Source organism: Polistes fuscatus, unplaced genomic scaffold, assembly GCF_010416935.1.
Source record: "Polistes fuscatus isolate 324 unplaced genomic scaffold, CU_Pfus_HIC Scaffold5, whole genome shotgun sequence".
Lineage (NCBI taxonomy): Eukaryota > Metazoa > Arthropoda > Insecta > Hymenoptera > Vespidae > Polistes > Polistes fuscatus.
The window spans coordinates 9327032-9345545 of NW_025113129.1; the positions used below are offsets into that span (position 1 = coordinate 9327032).

At 28.0% G+C, this 18514-nt stretch overlaps 4 protein-coding genes across 10 annotated transcripts; 2 read left to right on the plus strand and 2 right to left on the minus strand.

The window, feature by feature from the left end:
* The first annotated feature begins 197 nt into the window (after positions 1 to 197).
* On the plus strand, positions 198 to 3306 carry LOC122522046. 2 transcript variants are annotated; one of them, XM_043642834.1, is made up of 2 exons: positions 198 to 2445; positions 2529 to 3306. In XM_043642834.1, exon 1 carries the CDS (start codon positions 560 to 562, stop codon positions 2210 to 2212), a length of 1653 nt encoding a protein of 550 aa, XP_043498769.1. In that variant the 5' UTR covers positions 198 to 559; the 3' UTR covers positions 2213 to 2445; positions 2529 to 3306. The 2 variants fall into 2 exon arrangements, with proteins under 2 accessions (XP_043498769.1, XP_043498770.1); XM_043642835.1 differs by having other exon boundaries at positions 198 to 2430.
* A 331-nt stretch (positions 3307 to 3637) lies between these two features.
* LOC122522048 (ras GTPase-activating-like protein IQGAP1) lies at positions 3638 to 10786 on the minus strand. Of its 2 annotated transcripts, XM_043642837.1 has the most exons (15): positions 10576 to 10785; positions 10046 to 10184; positions 9709 to 9943; positions 9480 to 9624; positions 9256 to 9413; positions 9031 to 9165; positions 8856 to 8940; positions 8681 to 8772; positions 8450 to 8612; positions 5832 to 8371; positions 5575 to 5754; positions 5377 to 5506; positions 5008 to 5278; positions 4649 to 4930; positions 3638 to 4542 (listed from the first exon to the last, which is right to left on the minus strand). In XM_043642837.1, exons 1-15 carry the CDS (start codon positions 10613 to 10615, stop codon positions 4185 to 4187), a joined length of 4953 nt encoding a protein of 1650 aa, XP_043498772.1. In that variant the 5' UTR covers positions 10616 to 10785; the 3' UTR covers positions 3638 to 4184. The 2 variants fall into 2 exon arrangements, with proteins under 2 accessions (XP_043498772.1, XP_043498773.1); XM_043642838.1 differs by lacking the exons at positions 3638 to 4542; positions 4649 to 4930 and having other exon boundaries at positions 5066 to 5278; positions 5366 to 5506; positions 10576 to 10786.
* A 355-nt stretch (positions 10787 to 11141) lies between these two features.
* On the plus strand, positions 11142 to 17109 carry LOC122522052 (hydroxylysine kinase). 3 transcript variants are annotated; one of them, XM_043642846.1, is made up of 3 exons: positions 14793 to 14969; positions 15048 to 15289; positions 15879 to 17109. In XM_043642846.1, exon 3 carries the CDS (start codon positions 15890 to 15892, stop codon positions 16970 to 16972), a length of 1083 nt encoding a protein of 360 aa, XP_043498781.1. In that variant the 5' UTR covers positions 14793 to 14969; positions 15048 to 15289; positions 15879 to 15889; the 3' UTR covers positions 16973 to 17109. The 3 variants fall into 3 exon arrangements, with proteins under 3 accessions (XP_043498780.1, XP_043498781.1, XP_043498779.1); XM_043642845.1 differs by lacking the exons at positions 14793 to 14969; positions 15048 to 15289 and adding an exon at positions 11142 to 11229; XM_043642844.1 differs by lacking the exon at positions 15048 to 15289 and having other exon boundaries at positions 14794 to 14969.
* On the minus strand, positions 11146 to 14767 carry LOC122522051 (phenylalanine--tRNA ligase beta subunit). Of its 3 annotated transcripts, XM_043642842.1 has the most exons (13): positions 14239 to 14256; positions 14009 to 14085; positions 13727 to 13782; positions 13495 to 13649; positions 13349 to 13415; positions 13004 to 13270; positions 12748 to 12927; positions 12502 to 12677; positions 12235 to 12439; positions 12065 to 12145; positions 11892 to 11984; positions 11539 to 11818; positions 11146 to 11463 (listed from the first exon to the last, which is right to left on the minus strand). In XM_043642842.1, exons 2-13 carry the CDS (start codon positions 14064 to 14066, stop codon positions 11312 to 11314), a joined length of 1770 nt encoding a protein of 589 aa, XP_043498777.1. In that variant the 5' UTR covers positions 14067 to 14085; positions 14239 to 14256; the 3' UTR covers positions 11146 to 11311. The 3 variants fall into 3 exon arrangements, with proteins under 3 accessions (XP_043498777.1, XP_043498778.1, XP_043498776.1); XM_043642843.1 differs by lacking the exons at positions 14009 to 14085; positions 14239 to 14256 and adding an exon at positions 14704 to 14767; XM_043642841.1 differs by having other exon boundaries at positions 14009 to 14320.
* Positions 17110 to 18514: the final 1405 nt, after the last annotated feature.

The window sequence follows — 18514 nt, forward strand, 5'->3', positions numbered from 1 at the left end:
GTGTCCCTAATACAGGTAAAAATGATCCCCACCCATGAAGCTGAGGCAGCGGTGGCTTTGGCAGGTAACAGGTAACAAAGGTGTATAAAATTCCATCTCAAATTTATCATAAAATAAAACTGAATTTTTTTATATTTGATTCATAATAATATCAAAACTCGCGTTGCTCATTGCCAAACAGTTAGTATGGTTGCAACCCTCTGCCGGACACCCTTAAACTATTATAATTTATAATTATACTTACGTTATATTATAAAATCTCAATTTTATATATAATTTTTTGGGGGCCTATTAATCTATGTTTACATAATAGCCGGACAGTTTCGACGGTTCTATCATCTTGCTAGACGCATTCAAAGTGAGCAGTAGTTCGGGGAGCAAGGAACGTATACAGTAACTAGTGCGAGTGAGACAGAGCGCTTGGTCTATTGCGGCCCTTCACTGCGCAGCAGCTGTTGTTTATTGTAACTATCTGGTGAACGGCTATGCTCATAATAAATGTATTATTTTTCTGTGCAGTTTATAAAATAAATGTGATCAGTTGTAATAAAGTGCTATCATGAGTGACGAAAAAATAGTTTGCTTTGTTTGCAGGAAAAGTGATGAACATATAATATTATTTTCTGAAGAAACTTTAAAAAAATGCCAGACTATTCTTAAATTACGAAAAATACATAAGCTAAAATACAAAGACATTATTTTACCTAGTGAATACACCGAAAGTGGTTATCACAGAGTATGTTACAAGGTATTTACAGGTCTTATGAAAAAATATTTCACCTCTCAACCATTAAGTGCTGAAAAACAAAAAGGAAAAAAACAAATGAGTTGTGTAATTACAAGCAACTCATCTTCAACCTTGTCGTCGATACGAGATTTGAGTTCCGAACTACCTGATCCACAATCTTTGTCAACAGAATCTTCATCTCAACTAATTTTACTATCCCAGTCCACAGAAACACAACCTTCGACATCTGAAAATGAATCTGATTTACAGCTTGTACCCTCAGAATCTCCCACGACATCTCAGCCAGCTCCAATTTGTGAATCAATAGGTCTACAATCTGCAACTCTTCAAGATATTTCTGACGTTTTTGAACCAGAAGTTAGTGATAATAATTTTGTAACTCAAGATGTTAATATTTCGACTAATAATATTGCTGGTAAAAATGATAACGAAGTTGTTTGTATATTTTGTAATAAAAAGAAGAAAAAAGTGCGATCGAGAATGCTTCTGCTTCATGCAGCTGATGTTCAGCAATTTAAAGATAGTGTCAAACCTAATATTGAAAGTCATGAAGAGTTTACAGATTTTTCTAATAAATTGGATAATTTTTCTGGCTCAAAAATCTATTATCATACTGAATGCCGAGTTAATTTTAATAATAAGTTATCTTCACTAAAAGCAACGCCTAGCAAAACGGAGTGGCATTATCACCGGGAGTATCATCAAACAGTTTTTAATGAAATTAGTACAATCATTAAAGAAGACGTGATTAAAAAAGGGCGGTGTTTTTTATTAGTGTATTTACATGAATCATATATCGATTTATTAGAAAAAATTTTTCAAGAAAATTCTATTCAAATGACAGCTACTTTCACAGCACACCATCTTGAAGAAAAAATTTTAAAAGTATTCTCTAAGGATATAAAATTCTTTACTGTTCGTAATAAAAAAATACTAGCTCCAAAATATCTAGAAGCCATCGATGATTCAGTACTGGATAATTTACAACAAGAAAACATTTTACAAAAATCTGCATTGATTCTGAGAAAAATAATACTCCAAATAGAAAAAAAAAAATTATCAACAAAAAATATAACATCACAGCATTTAATATCCGGAGAAGTTTCAATACCAGAAGAATTATCAAACTTTTATTCTACCCTTCTTGGTGGATGTAACCAAAAACGAAAGACTGGCCAAAAATGTTCTCGTCTAGTTCGTTCTTATTGTCAAGATGTTATTTTCGGAGTTCATGATGGTCGAGTTAAAACGTCGAAGCATATCATGTTAGGTTTGACTCTAAAAAGCTTAACAAGCAGCAGAAAAATAATTGACATTATAAACAGATATGGACACTGTATTAGTTATCAAGGCGTTGAAGAATTAGAAACTGAAACTACATTTACATCAATGAAAAAGTCTAGCTTATGTCCAGAAACAATAAAAAAAAAACCCAGAGCTTTTTACTGGTGTGGCATACGATAATTTTGATCGTTTTGTTGAAACTTTTAGTGGTAAGGATACTTTACACGACACAGTCGGAATAATATACCAAAATATCGATGCAGATACAGCTGACGAGCCTGAAATGTCCGAAGTTTCAAGTGAAAATACTTCGCCGAATAAAAAAAGAAGAAGAAGAACATTTGATGAAATAAATATAGATGAAATGCCATACCTACAAATGCCATACATATAGTAATGTATGTATGTTCCAGGTATTTGATAATTATGTTAAATTATTATACATTAATTTTGGACTATTTGTAATTAAATTAACTTGGTTTTTTTACTATTGCAGAAAACAATGAAGAAGGCGATATTGAAGACGATCAATCCACAGAATGGAATAATAGTGACGAGGAGTATGGATGTATTGACGACGACGATGAAAATGATGAAAATGTTTAAAGATTTTATTAAAATAAATGTATTTTTCTGTAACTTTTTTATTTTAAAAAAAATTTGCCTTTTGATATAATAAACAATAAAATTTGATTTACTTTAATTCATTGGCTTTACAATTTTGATAGAATTGAAAATATAAACTTCGTAAAAATGAAAAATAATATAAATAAAATTATTAGAGTCTCGATATGATTGAAGTTGTATTAGAACAATTTTACTGAGTACTGTTTTAAATATTTGTTATTCAAACTGTAAAAATTTATTTAATGAAATTTCTTGACTAAGAAAAAAATAAGCTGCACAATTTGAACTTGATAACAGTGGATGCGCAGTGAAGGGCCGCAATAGACCAAGCGCTCTGTCTCACTCGCACTAGTTACTGTATACGTTCCTTGCTCCCCGAACTACTGCTCACTTTGAATGCGTCTAGCAAGATGATAGAACCGTCGAAACTGTCCGGCTATTATGTAAACATAGATTAATAGGCCCCCAAAAAATTATATATAAAATTGAGATTTTATAATATAACGTAAGTATAATTATAAATTATAATAGTTTAAGGGTGTCCGGCAGAGGGTTGCAACCATACTAACTGTCTGGCAATGAGCAACGCGAGTTTTGATATTATTATGAATCAAATATAAAAAAATTCAGTTTTATTTTATGATAAATTTGAGATGGAATTTTATACACCTTTGTTACCTGTTACCTGCCAAAGCCACCGCTGCCTCAGTTTCATGGGTGGGGATCATTTTTACCTGTATTAGGGACACACATAGAAAAATTTTCAGCTTTTATGAAAATCCGAAGGTCTGGCACTCACGGGCTCTTGCTCTATTAAATTTTTTTATTAATCATTAAACCTGTTCACTTATTAATCATATTTCTAGGAGGAATTTGTATATATATTTGCAATGATTTGTAAAAACTTATCGTTTATATTATTAATCATTAAATTACTATTTTGCTTTCATTATAAATTATTTATTATAAAAAAAAATCTTTTTAACATAATACAAAAATGTTTTAATCTCTTAATTATGTACATGGGCTGCTTAATTTATTACTGTTGAGTGTTGCGTATGTACACTTATATATATTATTATAAAAAGATAATTTATCATGTATGTGGTATCACTGTACGAAGGTAGTAGACCTGTAGATATATACACCCTTATAACACAGGTTAACAGGTATATAATCGGACTTGAGCAGGCGTGCATATATATTGTGAATAGAAAAAGTATAAAAGTTATAATAGAAAAGTATAAGTATAAATTCTCATATTAATAAAGAGTTTGATAATGAGTAGAAAAAAAAGAACGTGTTGAATTAGTTTTACATGGCAGTAGTTTGATTATTCTTACAATTAAATTAAAAAATAATTATGTTAATATTTAATTAAGAAACGCGTATAAAATTGGTCTCATTTGTTCTTTTTTTTTTATAATTTATATATAGCATGTAATTTTTATAAAAAAGAAAAAAAACAATGCGTCAAATTATAAAATCACTTACTTCTTCATTACATTTTGTTTATCCAAACTTTCTAGATTTTACCATAAAATTTCTTATTCAACAAATACAAAAGTAAATTGACATTGATTTTGGCTTTTCCAAACATGTCCATTATCGGCGAACCTTCGTATTGTAATTCAAGTAATTTTTGAATATCGATATTTACCTTTTCCATGTTTACACCCATAAATTTGCAATGTACAATAAAAAGGCCATTATGTTCTGTAGGACTTATCTCAAAAAGGACGTTTTTCCATTGAGAAAGTGGAAGACCATCTACTTCTAAGAGTACACCTTTCTCTTGCAATTTCGCAGCTGAATACTTTAATGTCATTTTAGATTTCAATTTCCTATGATCTTTTTGTGCCATGTGTAATGCTCGAATGGATCTGCAACATTAATTACTTTCTAACATTTTAACTTTAATAAAAATTCAACTATTAATATTGTGATGATATATATATATTTATACTTATATGTAATATATGTATCTACCCTTTTCCAGTATGTAAATTTTCCAAACACTTTTGTATATATTTATTGTAATATTCGACTTGTTCTTGATAATATCTGGTTTTTTCTTCTAAACTTTGTTTAGTCATTTGTAAAGTTTTAAGTTCGTTATTTCTTCTGATTCTATATTTTCCCTTATTACAAAGATCTTTTGCAACTGCTGTTATAATATTTTGATAACCGTCTTCCTTACTGACCCATCCTCCAAGCCGTAATTTATTTAGATATACTGATAATTGAAACTTGCAATCATTCAATGATGAACTATTAATAAAAAAGGAAAAATTTATTTTATTTCATTGAGAAATAATCACATAAAATAAGCAAACAAAAATTATTACCTTTTATGACTTATATTCAACATAGGTGACACAGTACTGTATTTTGAAGTGTTCAATATTTTGTTGTCTACAGGAGATGTAATTGCTAAGGCATCGACTAACGTCGGACCCTTTAAAAATTGAAGCACAGAAACCAAAAGCTCTTTGGTTTTAATAAATAATTTACTTAAATTCGTATCTTCATCTTCTGGAATCTGAAATTTATTTGTAAGCACTAAACACACTTCTGTTTTGCCGAGTCTCGCCAAATTTCCTTCGCAAATTGGATCAGCTAAAAATCATTTCAAAAATATTGAATTTATTTAAACATAAATAAATTCTTGAAATGTTTTTCTTTTTTTTTTAATTCATTCATTACATTATTCTTACATATTCCTAACAACGATGCTACGGTTGGCGCAGATTCTAAATCTTCTAGTAAATCATGAAGCGGATCTAATGGGTCAGGTGCTATTTGATCTTGATATTTTAACATTAGACAATGTGTATCACAAATTTCCTGTAACATATATTATATTGTTATTATATTTTAATATTTTTTTAATTATTTATTTACTTATTACTTGCCTGTAAAGAAATATAAATTTCTGGTTTATGTATGAGCGTAGCTTCTGTGTATTCGTGAATATTAAAATGTTCTTCTAGGTCTTCTATTTGGCAACAATATCGGAAAAATTTTTTAAATTTTTCGTGACACTCGATGATAAATGGATTCAAACAATTCAAGTGCGTAGCTTCTTCACCAAACTGAAATATTTAATATGTATAGTTTGCAGATAAAAAAAAATGATTTATATTACATTAATTTAATAAAAGATATTTACTCCTTTTTTGGAAGCAGCAAATTGTAATATTTTGGCTATGCAAGCTAAATTTCTTCTTTGATCGTTCAATAGCGTTCTATCAACTGGTAAAGTAATAATATCAAAAGCATCTGGTGCTACAATGGCAGCATTTATAAATTGATAATAAATTAAATTTCCAACTACTTTTAAGATATCTTTTTCTGGACTATTTGGAAATTTTTCTCTTAACGTATCATTTAATACTTTAGCCACATACAACATTCCATAAGGTATTAAATTACGGGATTCGGTTATTTTTGTTAAAAATTCTAACGCAGTTTTTTTTAGCACATTAACACTGTCGTTCAATCTTTTTCTTACGTGTTCGTAAGTTAATGCTTCTTGATGAGATACGGTATATGGAAGATTTTGAGTTTCACCAGTTTCCATTTCCAATTGATTTCTCCAACATTTGTAAGCATCCACAGGATTTGTTTCTATCGCCAGAGTCTTGTCAGATATAATATTTTCTATTAAGGGTCCAACTATTTGTCTTAATGCTCGTTGACCATTTAATTGTCGGGCATAATTCACTACTAATTTTAATACCAACGGATCTCCAGTAACAACTTCAGACGGTTTTTGAAATTTACATCTTATTTCTTCTTGTAACGCACTGCCAAAAAGCTTCAATAACAAATATTCTTCTCTGATATTTGATCCAAAGTTGAATAACGTCAAAATTACATTTTGTAAAAATTTGTTTGTTTTACTTTGTGGCAATAAAAATAATAATTTAGATAAATATGACGGATTAGTTTGTAACGTATAAAATAAATGTTGATAACCCTCGAGTTTTTTACGGCCTTCCTTAGTCAACGATTTCAATCCTTTTTGTGTTGACAAATTATCCGATATTCCAAAACTTTTATTATCCTTATTATTTCTCTGTTTCGCAAGATTTTCCAAACTTTTACCATGCGTAACTACATCCTGCAAAGTTATTCTATTTTGAATCAATAAACCAATTTTAATATCCATACTGTCTAATTGTTGCGACAAGTTCTGATTGTGTCTTATAATTTGAACGACTTCGTGTTTTAGATGCTGTAGTTGTAAATCCTTGTCGTAATCTTGGGCGTTGAAATTTAAAATTGCAGAAAAATGTCTGACCACAGGAAACGGCGGTTTTTCCATATGTAATAAAGAATTGAAAGCTCTTCTAGCTGCTCGTCCACGCCAAAGAGCCTGGATCTTTATGATTTGTGGTTCATAATCTCGATATATGTCTAGCACATCAATAGATTCAGTCTTCATTAGTTTAGTGGTATTATTTTGACAAGAGAATAAATAATTTTTTGCATGTATTTGATTGAGTAATGCAATATAACGTTTTCGTTGCAATATACCTCTCCACCATGCTTGTATTTTTATTATTTTATTGTTATTGAAATTATTTAATTTATATTTCTTACGTAATAAATATCCTCGAATTCGAGCTTGCATTTTAATAATCATACATTCTTTAACTACTAAGTATTTATGCAGATCTTCCACTGGATAATATTTCTTTATATACTCAGCATCACTCTCAGTGACGTAATGAGTTTCTGATAAATCTTCAGGTATATCCCATGTGACTGTACGTTCTTTTATATTCAAATATGCTTCGATTTCTTCATTCTCAATGAATGTAACAAATGGGCAATGATATTTTTCAAGCTTTAGTTTTCTTAAATTACAAAATATATCAAACTTTTTCTGTTTAATTTCATCTGAATCTAGTGCTAGCCATTCCTTCATTATACTCTGACGCATAAAACCATTAAGATTACCCTGATCCAGACAATCATTAATTTTAGCATGCCATTCGATTGAACGTTCAATGTTGATGTCTGCTACTTCGATATCAATCATTGCCATCTCCACCTCTGACAAATATAAGTCACGACGATAGGTCTTTTTATTCGAAGCAATATTTTTCAGCAATTTGTAAACATGTGTAGGATCCATAGAAGTTAACGTCCAGCGTAACATTAATTCTAATTTAGCGAAAGCTTCAGTTACAGCATATGGATTATTATCAGCCAAGGCCGCATTCAATTTTGTTAACGTTTGCATTAGTTCGTTACCTTGTTTATATTGTTCATTGGAAATTTTGATGCAGTCTTGTATATCATTATACGTTAATAAATTACATAATATGCGGCGTTTGGACAGTTTTCGCAAGCGTGCTGATTCTAACGCACAAAAATATTTCATTTTATGTTCATCAATTAAGTTCATAACGTGCGCATCCGGATTTTTGAGAGCGTCGTAAACTGCATATGCATCTCCTTCATCCACTGCTTTAGAAATTGCTGCTATCGCTGATAATACTGTAATACTAACAACTATATCATTGTATGTAAGGTCAGTCCCACATTCCATAAGATCAATTTTCATTTCTTCATAATATAATGGCAGGGCAAATTTATCTACATTGGTTAATTTAAGATATGGATTTTTTAAAGCCTTATAAAATTCGGTTACTCCACCATCCAGTAAAGTATCATTTAAAAATCTTAAAGCTTCATTGCCTGAAATATAAAAGTAAATATAACGTGTATATATTTTTCTAATATTCATTTAAATAAATATCAGTAGAGGGTACTAACGTTTTTGAAATGTAAGTACTTCATCATTCACTGAGTCAATAGTATTTTGAAGTAAATGCTGCCAATGATGATTTATTTCAGGATAATTTTTTTTCCATTCAGGACTTTCTATTAATTTCGATATTTTTTCTATATAAACTTCTATATTGCTAGATGTGATATTCTAAAAAATAAATTTAAAAAAATCTAAATATTTTAATAATCTGAATAAAAAATATTTCTGCAACTTACCTGTAAATGTAATGCAGGTGCTTTTAAGGCTATGATTAGTCTGTCATTATTGCTTTGAATACATTCAACAATATCTTCCCCTGCTAGTTGAACTATTTACAACAATTCAATGATCATTAGTTTATATCATATCATTTTATATATACAAATATATTTAAACAAATTGTAAGCATACCATTCACATGATTGATATGACCCTGAATTTCTGCCTGAGTTAATAGTTCATCATATGCATCTGGTACATAACTGTCATTCAAAGACTATAAAAAAATATAATATAACATAAATTTTATAATTACTTCAATATTGTAAGTTTATTAGTATCTAAAATATTTTGGAATATAACTTACTCTATTAAGCGCAGCTTGTCTTTTACTATCTTTTGCGTCATATAAAGTTTCCAAATAATCTTGAGCATACTCAGTACAAATGTTATTTAACTGTGCTGCCTTGTCTTGTAAAGCACTTATCATCAAAACTTGATTCTTGAATTATATATTCACAATTTAATAATAAATAAAAAAATTAATTCGCTTAAAGGTCAAATACACTTATATGATAATTTTTAATCTTACTTGTTCAGTAACAGCTTTGTTTATAGCTATTACTGCTGCATGAAGTGCAGCTACATCCACAGCTATACTATTAGTTAATAGACCACCAATTTTTTGAAACGATGGCATTTGAATACCATATTTGCGTAATTCTTTACTGACAGCATCAATTTCTTCATCTGTAAAATTGATATTCGATTAAAACATTTCCATTATATAAAATAACAAGAGAAGAACCTATTTACCTGTAAAGTTAATTTTTCCATACAAATCTTGAATTTTAGGTGCTTTTCCTAGTTTAAATAAATGTGTACTAAGCGCATGTATACAATATATTAAACGTGGCATATTCTTCTTGTCGTATATGTCTGTCGTTTCAGGTTGAAATGTCTGGAAAAATATAAATAATATAAATACATTCATTTTTGTTTTATATTAAACGTTCAACATTTATAAATACAAACGTTTACATACAAAAGGTAACTCCATTGACTGAAGACATTGTAAAAAGTAATTAATATTATCAGTATGTCTAAACTGTAATCCATTAAGTTGATATTTTTGCTGATCGGAATCATAAATTTTGTGTGAAGGAAAAATTTCTGGAGCTATGAAATGACCTAATTTAGCCAAATAAACCCCATTTCTTAAATTTTCTTCTAATTCTGTTGTTGGAGGAAGGTTTTCTTTTATGCATACTTCTATCCATCTAAAAAAAAATAAAATATAATTTTAACAGCGTTATAATTTATAATAAATCCTTTATTATATGCATAATGTTTTAATTTAAATGAGTATAATAACAAATTACTTTTTTGCTTCCTCTAAATGACATAGGTATTCATAAGCAAGTGTCTTTTCTCTTTGTTTATCCATTTCTTCAGCTGTTTTGCGAACATCATTTCCTTCAATAATTTCTTTTAGTGATTTATCTTGAATGATGGATTTATCTATTTGTAATAAAATATATTTTTATAATATTTATTTCTCTAATATATTTTATTATGTATATATATACACTATGACACAATAATAATAGTAATTTTGTGTGTATACTAAATCAAACTATTGTCAACCTGCTTGTCACTTTCACAAATTGAACTAAATATTTATTATTATTGTAACAATTTTATTGTTATTACTTCAGATATAAATAAACGTTAAAATAATTATAAACATTAATAAAAAGGTAAAAAGAATTAGTATTATTTAATATAATAAAATATCATAACACCTGTTATTACCTATAAATACACAACAACATTACGTAGAAGCAATAGTTGTAAAACATTTTAATTAAAAATAAAATAGAAGAATATTTTCATTTGTCAATCAGCTTACCTTTTTCACAATAAATTGAATTATGAGAAGCATTAATCATGTTTTTAAACTAAAAACAATATTATATAAAATCAAGAAGAAAGCACACAATTATTTTGAGGTATACGTTAAATTAATCAATATTCAAAATATCACCGAATATTCTACCAAACTAGGCCTACCAACTGTTGTTTTACTAAATCAATATTTTCAAATTTAGTCTTTTTCCATGGTAATATTTTTGTTTATATAAATAAATAATATTTTTTATTTTAATACTGATATGAAAAATAATTTTTAATCATTTTAATGCAATCGTTTGTAATATGTTAAACAAAAAACATATTTATGAAAGATGTCAAATAGTTAATCCAGTTTAAGCCTATCAAATTGAATATTGAACAAAATATAATTAGAAAAATTCAATTAACTATTTTTAATCACTTATATTATTATTATAAAATAATATTTATAATTTATGAAATTGTTTACAATACCAAATTAAGTGAATAATTTACGATGAAACTATGTAGTTATTTACTTTTATACGTACTTTTTCAAGGTTATGTTTGTTTGTCATGGAGCCATTAGTTTAAAGTGTTTAAAAACGCATTTTATTGTTGAAGTTAATTGCAGATCACAGTGAAAGTACAAAACAGTATTGATTAGTATCAGGTATGTAAATTACTTTGTCATTTTTGTTTCGTTTTACTTGTTGTATACGTACTGTTTATAAGTACAGCCATTATTTAACATTTCATAGAAATGGTTCAATATCAATCTCTAATGCAGAGCATGGTAAATTTAACTCAAATTTAGTAAGTACATCAGGATGTAAAATTCCTATTTTGCCGATAACTTTGTTGTTATATATTACTTCTCCATATCTTTGCGGAAAAAAAGTTGGATCTGTATATAAGCAGATATCATATTACATTAAAGATATTTTTAAATAAGAGATTAATTACAAAAAGTTAGTTTTACCATCTGCTGCACGTAAATAATATCCAGTATCTTTTTTATCTGTGCTCTGCGGTACTTCTAATACTTGCATAATTCTATCCAGTAAACCGTGGATTATCTCAAAACCTCCAATTTTATTATAATACACTGCACACAAATATCTTTTGTTACGTGCACCAACATCTGCTGTAGTATCGAGTAAAACAACATCAGAAATTTCAAATAATTTTAAAGGTAACGGCATCTTTTTATTTCCTGCTATAGTTTTCAATAATCCTGGTAATAAAGTTGTACGTGCAACCTATATAACAACAAATAATAGATACAACAAAAAAATATTTATTTGCTTGTATGCATGATTAAAAATATTTTACCTGAAACTCTAAGGTTTTTGGATTAGTTATATGAACAGCTGGTACATTCTCTATTTTATAACCCAATTTTTCTGAAATATCATCCCTCGAACACTGTAATATTGTATATTTTTAATTATAATCTTTTCTATTTTTAATCATCTATGATATTAGTTTTTCTACATTTAACTTACCAATGAAAATGTTAACGTTTCAGTGAAACTTGCACGTGCTAATTCTTCACGCAATTGATCCGATAATTTATTGAGAGGGAACTTAAATTAGAAAATATATTTTTATACATAAAATATTTTTTTGTTAAGTAAACGATCAACATTTATTAATTCGTGTGTGTATTACTTACTTCTACAGCAATAGTATTTATTTGTGGAAATGTTTTTTCTATGTTATTATATCCATGAGCAATGGCTATATCTTCGTAAATATCGCACGGATGTAAAACATCTCTTCTCGTTGGAGGTATCTTGATAACAATATTATCGTTTTCTTTTACCATTGCTTCTAACGACATTTTTGAAAGTAATTTTGCTATCTCTTCTGGAGATTTTCTAAATTATATTATTATAATATAGTAGAGTAATTAATAATCATACAATTTAATTAAACTTACTTGATTCCAATATAATTTATTGCTTTTTCACTATTTATTTCTTCTGTACGATAGCTCAACTCTGGATGATAATATATTTTATTATTTGGATAAATTACTTTTACACTTTCCACTGTATACTTCTTTGCGCAGTATACACTGAAAGCGCAAACTATAGTATCTACTGTAATCTTTGCCTGAAATATTTATTAACTTTTATTCAAATGTTTTATATTATATTGTATCAGATCAAACATATGTATATACCTTGTTAAGGTCAGTTGCAGTGCATTCAATAAATACATTTTTAGTATTAAGAGTGATTTTCGAATGATCCCCATTAATTATGGGTGGCAATGATAATACAACACCATTACTATCATATATTATAGGATATACAGGACTATCTTTTATAATTGGTAAATACTGCTTTAGTTGCACATGATGCTACAAAAATAAGAATATTTTATAATAATTCTTAATTCCCTTTCTCTTTCTTTTTTTTTTACCAAAAGATATTTACAGCATACAACTCCATTATTTGCGTTCCAGTATATTCTTTCATTTGATTAAGTGGTTTAAAGCAAATAGAATTTGGTGGTTTCGCATCATATGTAAATGGTCCTTTAATAGTATCTAAATCATGTGTACCAATCGATACAATACTTCGTTTTCTTCCTATAGTTTGATGTAATTTGTCTTGAAGATCAATGAAACTGTTATAAGAATCTTGCGTAAAAGTAATGCCACGTAAAATGGCAGCGACTAAATGTTCTCTCACTTGTAAACACTAGAATATTTTAAAATATGACTATAGAATTTTTTATTTTATTCATTATTAGTGATTTTTAATAGTTTATATACTTACTTCTTTTTTCATTACAATTTCTTCCGGTGCTGTTGGTTTTATTGATTTGTAGTGTGGCACATGACTCCTACGAAAGGAATGAAGTTACACTTTCTTTTTATTTGATTTGAGACCAATCCCAACAAATCTTATGAACTTTTACTTACTTATTTAAGAATACTAGTAATCCTGTTACAAGACCTTCTAAGGATAATAAATCATATCTGTTAGCTGGAATATCAATTTTATAAATAATTTCTTCCGATGCACCAATACTTTGCTCAGAACCTTGTTCCTTTGCTATCATTTGTTTTTCTGTAGTCTAAAAAGAAACAACGCATACAAAAAAATTTGTTCCTTAAAGTTTTATATAGATTAACAGCGAGTTGAAATTCTTACCACATCGTCTAATTCCAAACCAAACTCAAAGCATACATTTTGAAATTCTTCTTCAGCTGCAATTAAATAATCACTGCTTAATTAAAATTAAAAGATGAATTATTTAATCCTCATGAAATTACAATGCATGGAATCGAATGATGCAAAATTTTCAACAATTACTTAACATAAATATTTGTTATGAAATAATATTTAAATGTCCGCCATATGATTTTTAAATAAGTACTTAATTAAAGAAAAATCATATAAAAGAGATAAGGACAACCATAGTAATTTCCTTACAATATGTTTTTCCAAGCGCTTTAAATAATAAATCTCGTTTGACGGCTATGGTCGGCATTTTGAAAATCTATAAAAACCTTAAAGACGATAAGAAATTTATTGCAAATATATCTTGTCTTTTCTTATATACAAATATATATAAATATATATATATATAAATATTTTTTTTCTAATAAATAATAATTCTAAGTGCACGATAATGAATCCATTCATATAGGTTAGAAACTAACGGAAATGAACGATTCGGGCGGTAAACTTTCGTGACTTTGAATATAACATGCAATTTATTGAGCATGCGCAATACTGTCAATCGTATTAAAATTAAATTATGTGCAGAGTCGTAAGTAAGATGCAATTTATTGAGCATGCGCAATACTGTCAATCGTATTAAAATCAAATTATGTGTAGAATCGTAAGTAAATACGCGGTGATAATCAAATACGTTTAAATAAATTATATCAATAAAGTTGAAAAAAATAATTTATAAGTTAATATATCAAAATAATATTTGATTTAACAATAAAAATAATTAACATAATTGTAGCAAAGATTTTAAATTACTAATTCTTTTCTTTTTCTATTTTTGGTATTCTTATTCACAATTTTATCAGCTAAAGACAATAAAACGTTGGAAATTTTTGTTTATATTCTCGATTGAAAAAAACAATTCTATAGGTTTGGAAAGTAAATCGTACGATTAAGTGATATGTGAATAGAAGTTGTCGACATGGTTTGTAGTACCCTCTCGTTTTCTTGTTGACTGACAACGTTACACAGTATGAATTACATCCGCGTCGGAGACGATTGTCGTTTAACTTTTTAAACGACTTCTTCCCTTTTAAGAATGAAGACGTCGTATTGACACACTGTATCGTTTATATATATTTATATTTTTAACACGAATATTACCGATTTCCTAGTGATTTGTTATTAAACCATATCGATATTTGTGGAATACGAGGTGCGTTCTAATTGGTTTTTATATAAAATTAATGTTTTTTCTTAATAAGAAAATAATTTGTTTAATATTTAACTATAGGTATAGTAACTCTTGATACTATAATTGTTTTATGCATTGATATTTGTGAAGAGAGTTCACCAACCCTTTATCTTTCAATGTTTTCTTACGAAGTGATAAAAGCATAAACCGATTGATTTTTCATTGGATGCTCATCGATCTATTATACTTGATATAAAGCATACGTGTATATTTATATAGTGACGAATTAAAGTATTAGTACTGATTTAATTTTTCTATAATGACAAAAATTTGTAAAAGGTGTAAGAATTTTTATTTAATTGATTTTTATAAATTACATCTCTTAGATCTACCAATTATGGAAATTAAATAGATACAAAATAAAAAAAATAATTTCTATAAAATATTAATTAATAGACTAATTAATAGATAAAAAATATAAGATAATTAATAGATAAGATAAGATTAATAATAGATAAGATTAATAATAGATAAGATTAATTAATAGATAAAAAAATATTTACAGCCAAAACAATTGTATTTTTTATAGATTTCTTTTTCCACTGAATTTTATAAGCAAATGTAATCTGTGACAGTACTTTTTTTTCAGCAATATATAAATATATAGAGTGTATCATTTAAATCGGAAGACTTAAATATTTCCATTATTTATTTTTTTTTTTAATTTTTTTTTATAGAGAATTTGTGTTGCATACATTAATGTATTAATAAACATATTCCGCTTAAACAAATATTATTTCAATATTACTTCATATCTTATCATTTTTCAAATAGTCTATTTTTTCCATAAGGCCATAAATAACTGAGATATTTACAATTTAAATACATAAAAATTGTTTAATATCACTGATTATATTCATTTGATAACAGGATCAAATAAAATGGAGAAAACTAACACGTTGTTATCACCTGGTCAACGTATACGTCCAAATATGAACGAAAAAACAGCCATCGAACTGTTATTCAAGATTTATGGTATTACAGTGACGGACATCAACGAGTTGAACGCTTACGACGATAGAAATTATCATGTACATTGTACAAAATCACATAATAATCCTTATATATCAGAAATCAGTGAACACGGATATGTTTTCAAAATCATAAATTTATTGGATTCCCGGAATACCCAGGTGATAGAAGCGCAAACCGAAATGTTGATATTTTTGAAGGGTTATTTCAAATGTCCAATTCCTGTTAAAAATTTAACTGGTGCATATTATTCTTCGGAGAAGATTAACAAATCCGAGGAAAGTTACGTGATAAGACTATTCGTATATCAACCAGGTCAACTATTGAATCGTGTGAAGTATTTGAGCAAGGAATTGCTGTTTAAGGTCGGACATTTAGCAGCCGATCTGGACACAAGACTCTCCAAATTTTATCATCCAGCTTACGAACATCACAAAAGTATGTGGATGTTGATATTGATGTCGAAACTTCACTCATTTGTATTCGCTGTGCCGGATGAAACTCAAAGAGAATTGGCTAGCGCAGTAATTCGTACTTTTGAAAATGATGTCCTTAAATTTGTACCGATGCTCGAACAAGGCATGATACACGGTGATTTGAACGAACAAAATATTTTAATTAACGACGATGGGACCGACATTATTGCGATCATCGATTTCGGTGATTCGCAAAAAACATGTCTCATATTCGAACTTGCTATAGCTATTTGTTATATGTTACTTGAAAGTAAAGATATTGCTGAATGCAAACACGTGATCAAGGGGTATCAAAGTATTAGAAAATTGACGGTTTTGGAGAAGAAGATTCTCAAGGTCAGTGTTTGTGCTAGGATCTGCCAGAGTCTTGTGATGGGTGCTTATTCTTATTTAAACGATTCTAAGAATAAATATCTTCTTACCACTCAAAAAAATGGCTGGACATTGTTGAAAAAACTCTGGCCTATGACTGAGGATGAAATATTCAATGTTTGGGATCTTTCATATTCAAATTAAACCAATAGCTTTTTCTTTTTTGTATGTGAATGATATGTCAATTATACGAGCAATAAATAATATTAATTATACAATAATCATTATGTAAGAACATTTGTATGTCTGGGAACAATAACATTGTGATTTATGCAGTGATATATCCTCTGGTTTTATTCGCATTAGGCAATTACATATTTACATAGAGATAGAATGAACAATAATAATGTTTTTTCTCAATCAGTAATAATAATAATAATACTAATAATAATAATAATAATAATTGTCATCATCATCATCATCATCATCATCATCATTCATAACTATAATAATAATACTAAGAGATATTTTTTGAATCAATTGATTCATATTTACAAAATCATGATTACATTTATCATGAAATGAATTTGCAGTTGTGTAGCAATAGTTCATCATAAATAAATGACTTATGTAATAGATGAATATACATATGAATCTATAATGAAACTTAGGACTGAGATATTACCAAGAAAAGAGGGATTTAATTTCAATGAAATAATTTATGGGAATATACCGACAATATATATGCAGCACACCGAGTAGCAAAGGCCTCCAGTCCCTTTCGAGTTCTCTTCTCGTTGCTGGGTGTACAAACATGCATATGCATGTATGTTTATGTAGTAAGTATGTTTTTATATCTATGTATGTGTTGGTGAAGCGGTGCGCTCGCTTCTGGTATGCTTTTATCCGCGCATTAATTCTTTTTTCGAATTTTTTTTCTTCCTTTTTCTCTCACATTCGTTCTTTTTTTCTTTCTTTTTTTGCTTACTTTTTTATGTTTATGCTAAAGTCACCCTATTCGTATATCTTCTTGTCTCTCGTATTTGCGTGCACTTTAATTAGTTTACGTACGTAGTTCGTAATACAAATTTGTTTTCTCTCTTTTATTTCTTTTTCTTTTTAATCTTCGTTCGTTCGTTCTCCTTCTTCCTCTTTTTCTTTTTCTCCTCGTGGCTTTTATTTTCGTATATTTTATATATATATATATAAATATACTTCAAACTTTATTTATTTATATTTAAATTTCACACACTTGTTTTATGTATATATATGTGTCTATGTATTTTAAGTCAGCTCGTTTTGGCGAATACACACTCTCAGCCGTTATTCTTTCGAAAATTCGTTTACAATATTTACTTATCATCATTTTGCTTTTCTTTTTTATTATTATAACAATAATAATAATTCAAATGACCAAAAATGAAAGCGCGTAAGCGACTCCGTACAAGTTTCCAACAATATATACATGTAATAATTTGAAAAGAATCTTTTATTTTATTATAATTCATTATTATTATTATCATTATATTATTATTATTATTATTATTATTATTATTATTATTATTATTATTATTATTATTATTATTGTTATTATTAATATTTGAAGTAACATATATATTTATGTATATCGTCCTGGTATATTTTTAAGGGGAGGGGGGCCTTCTAATTCGAAAGAGATGGTGCGACACTAATTATCGAGAATGATTTTTTGTTCTCTTTCTCTCTCTCTCTCTCTCTCTCTCTCTC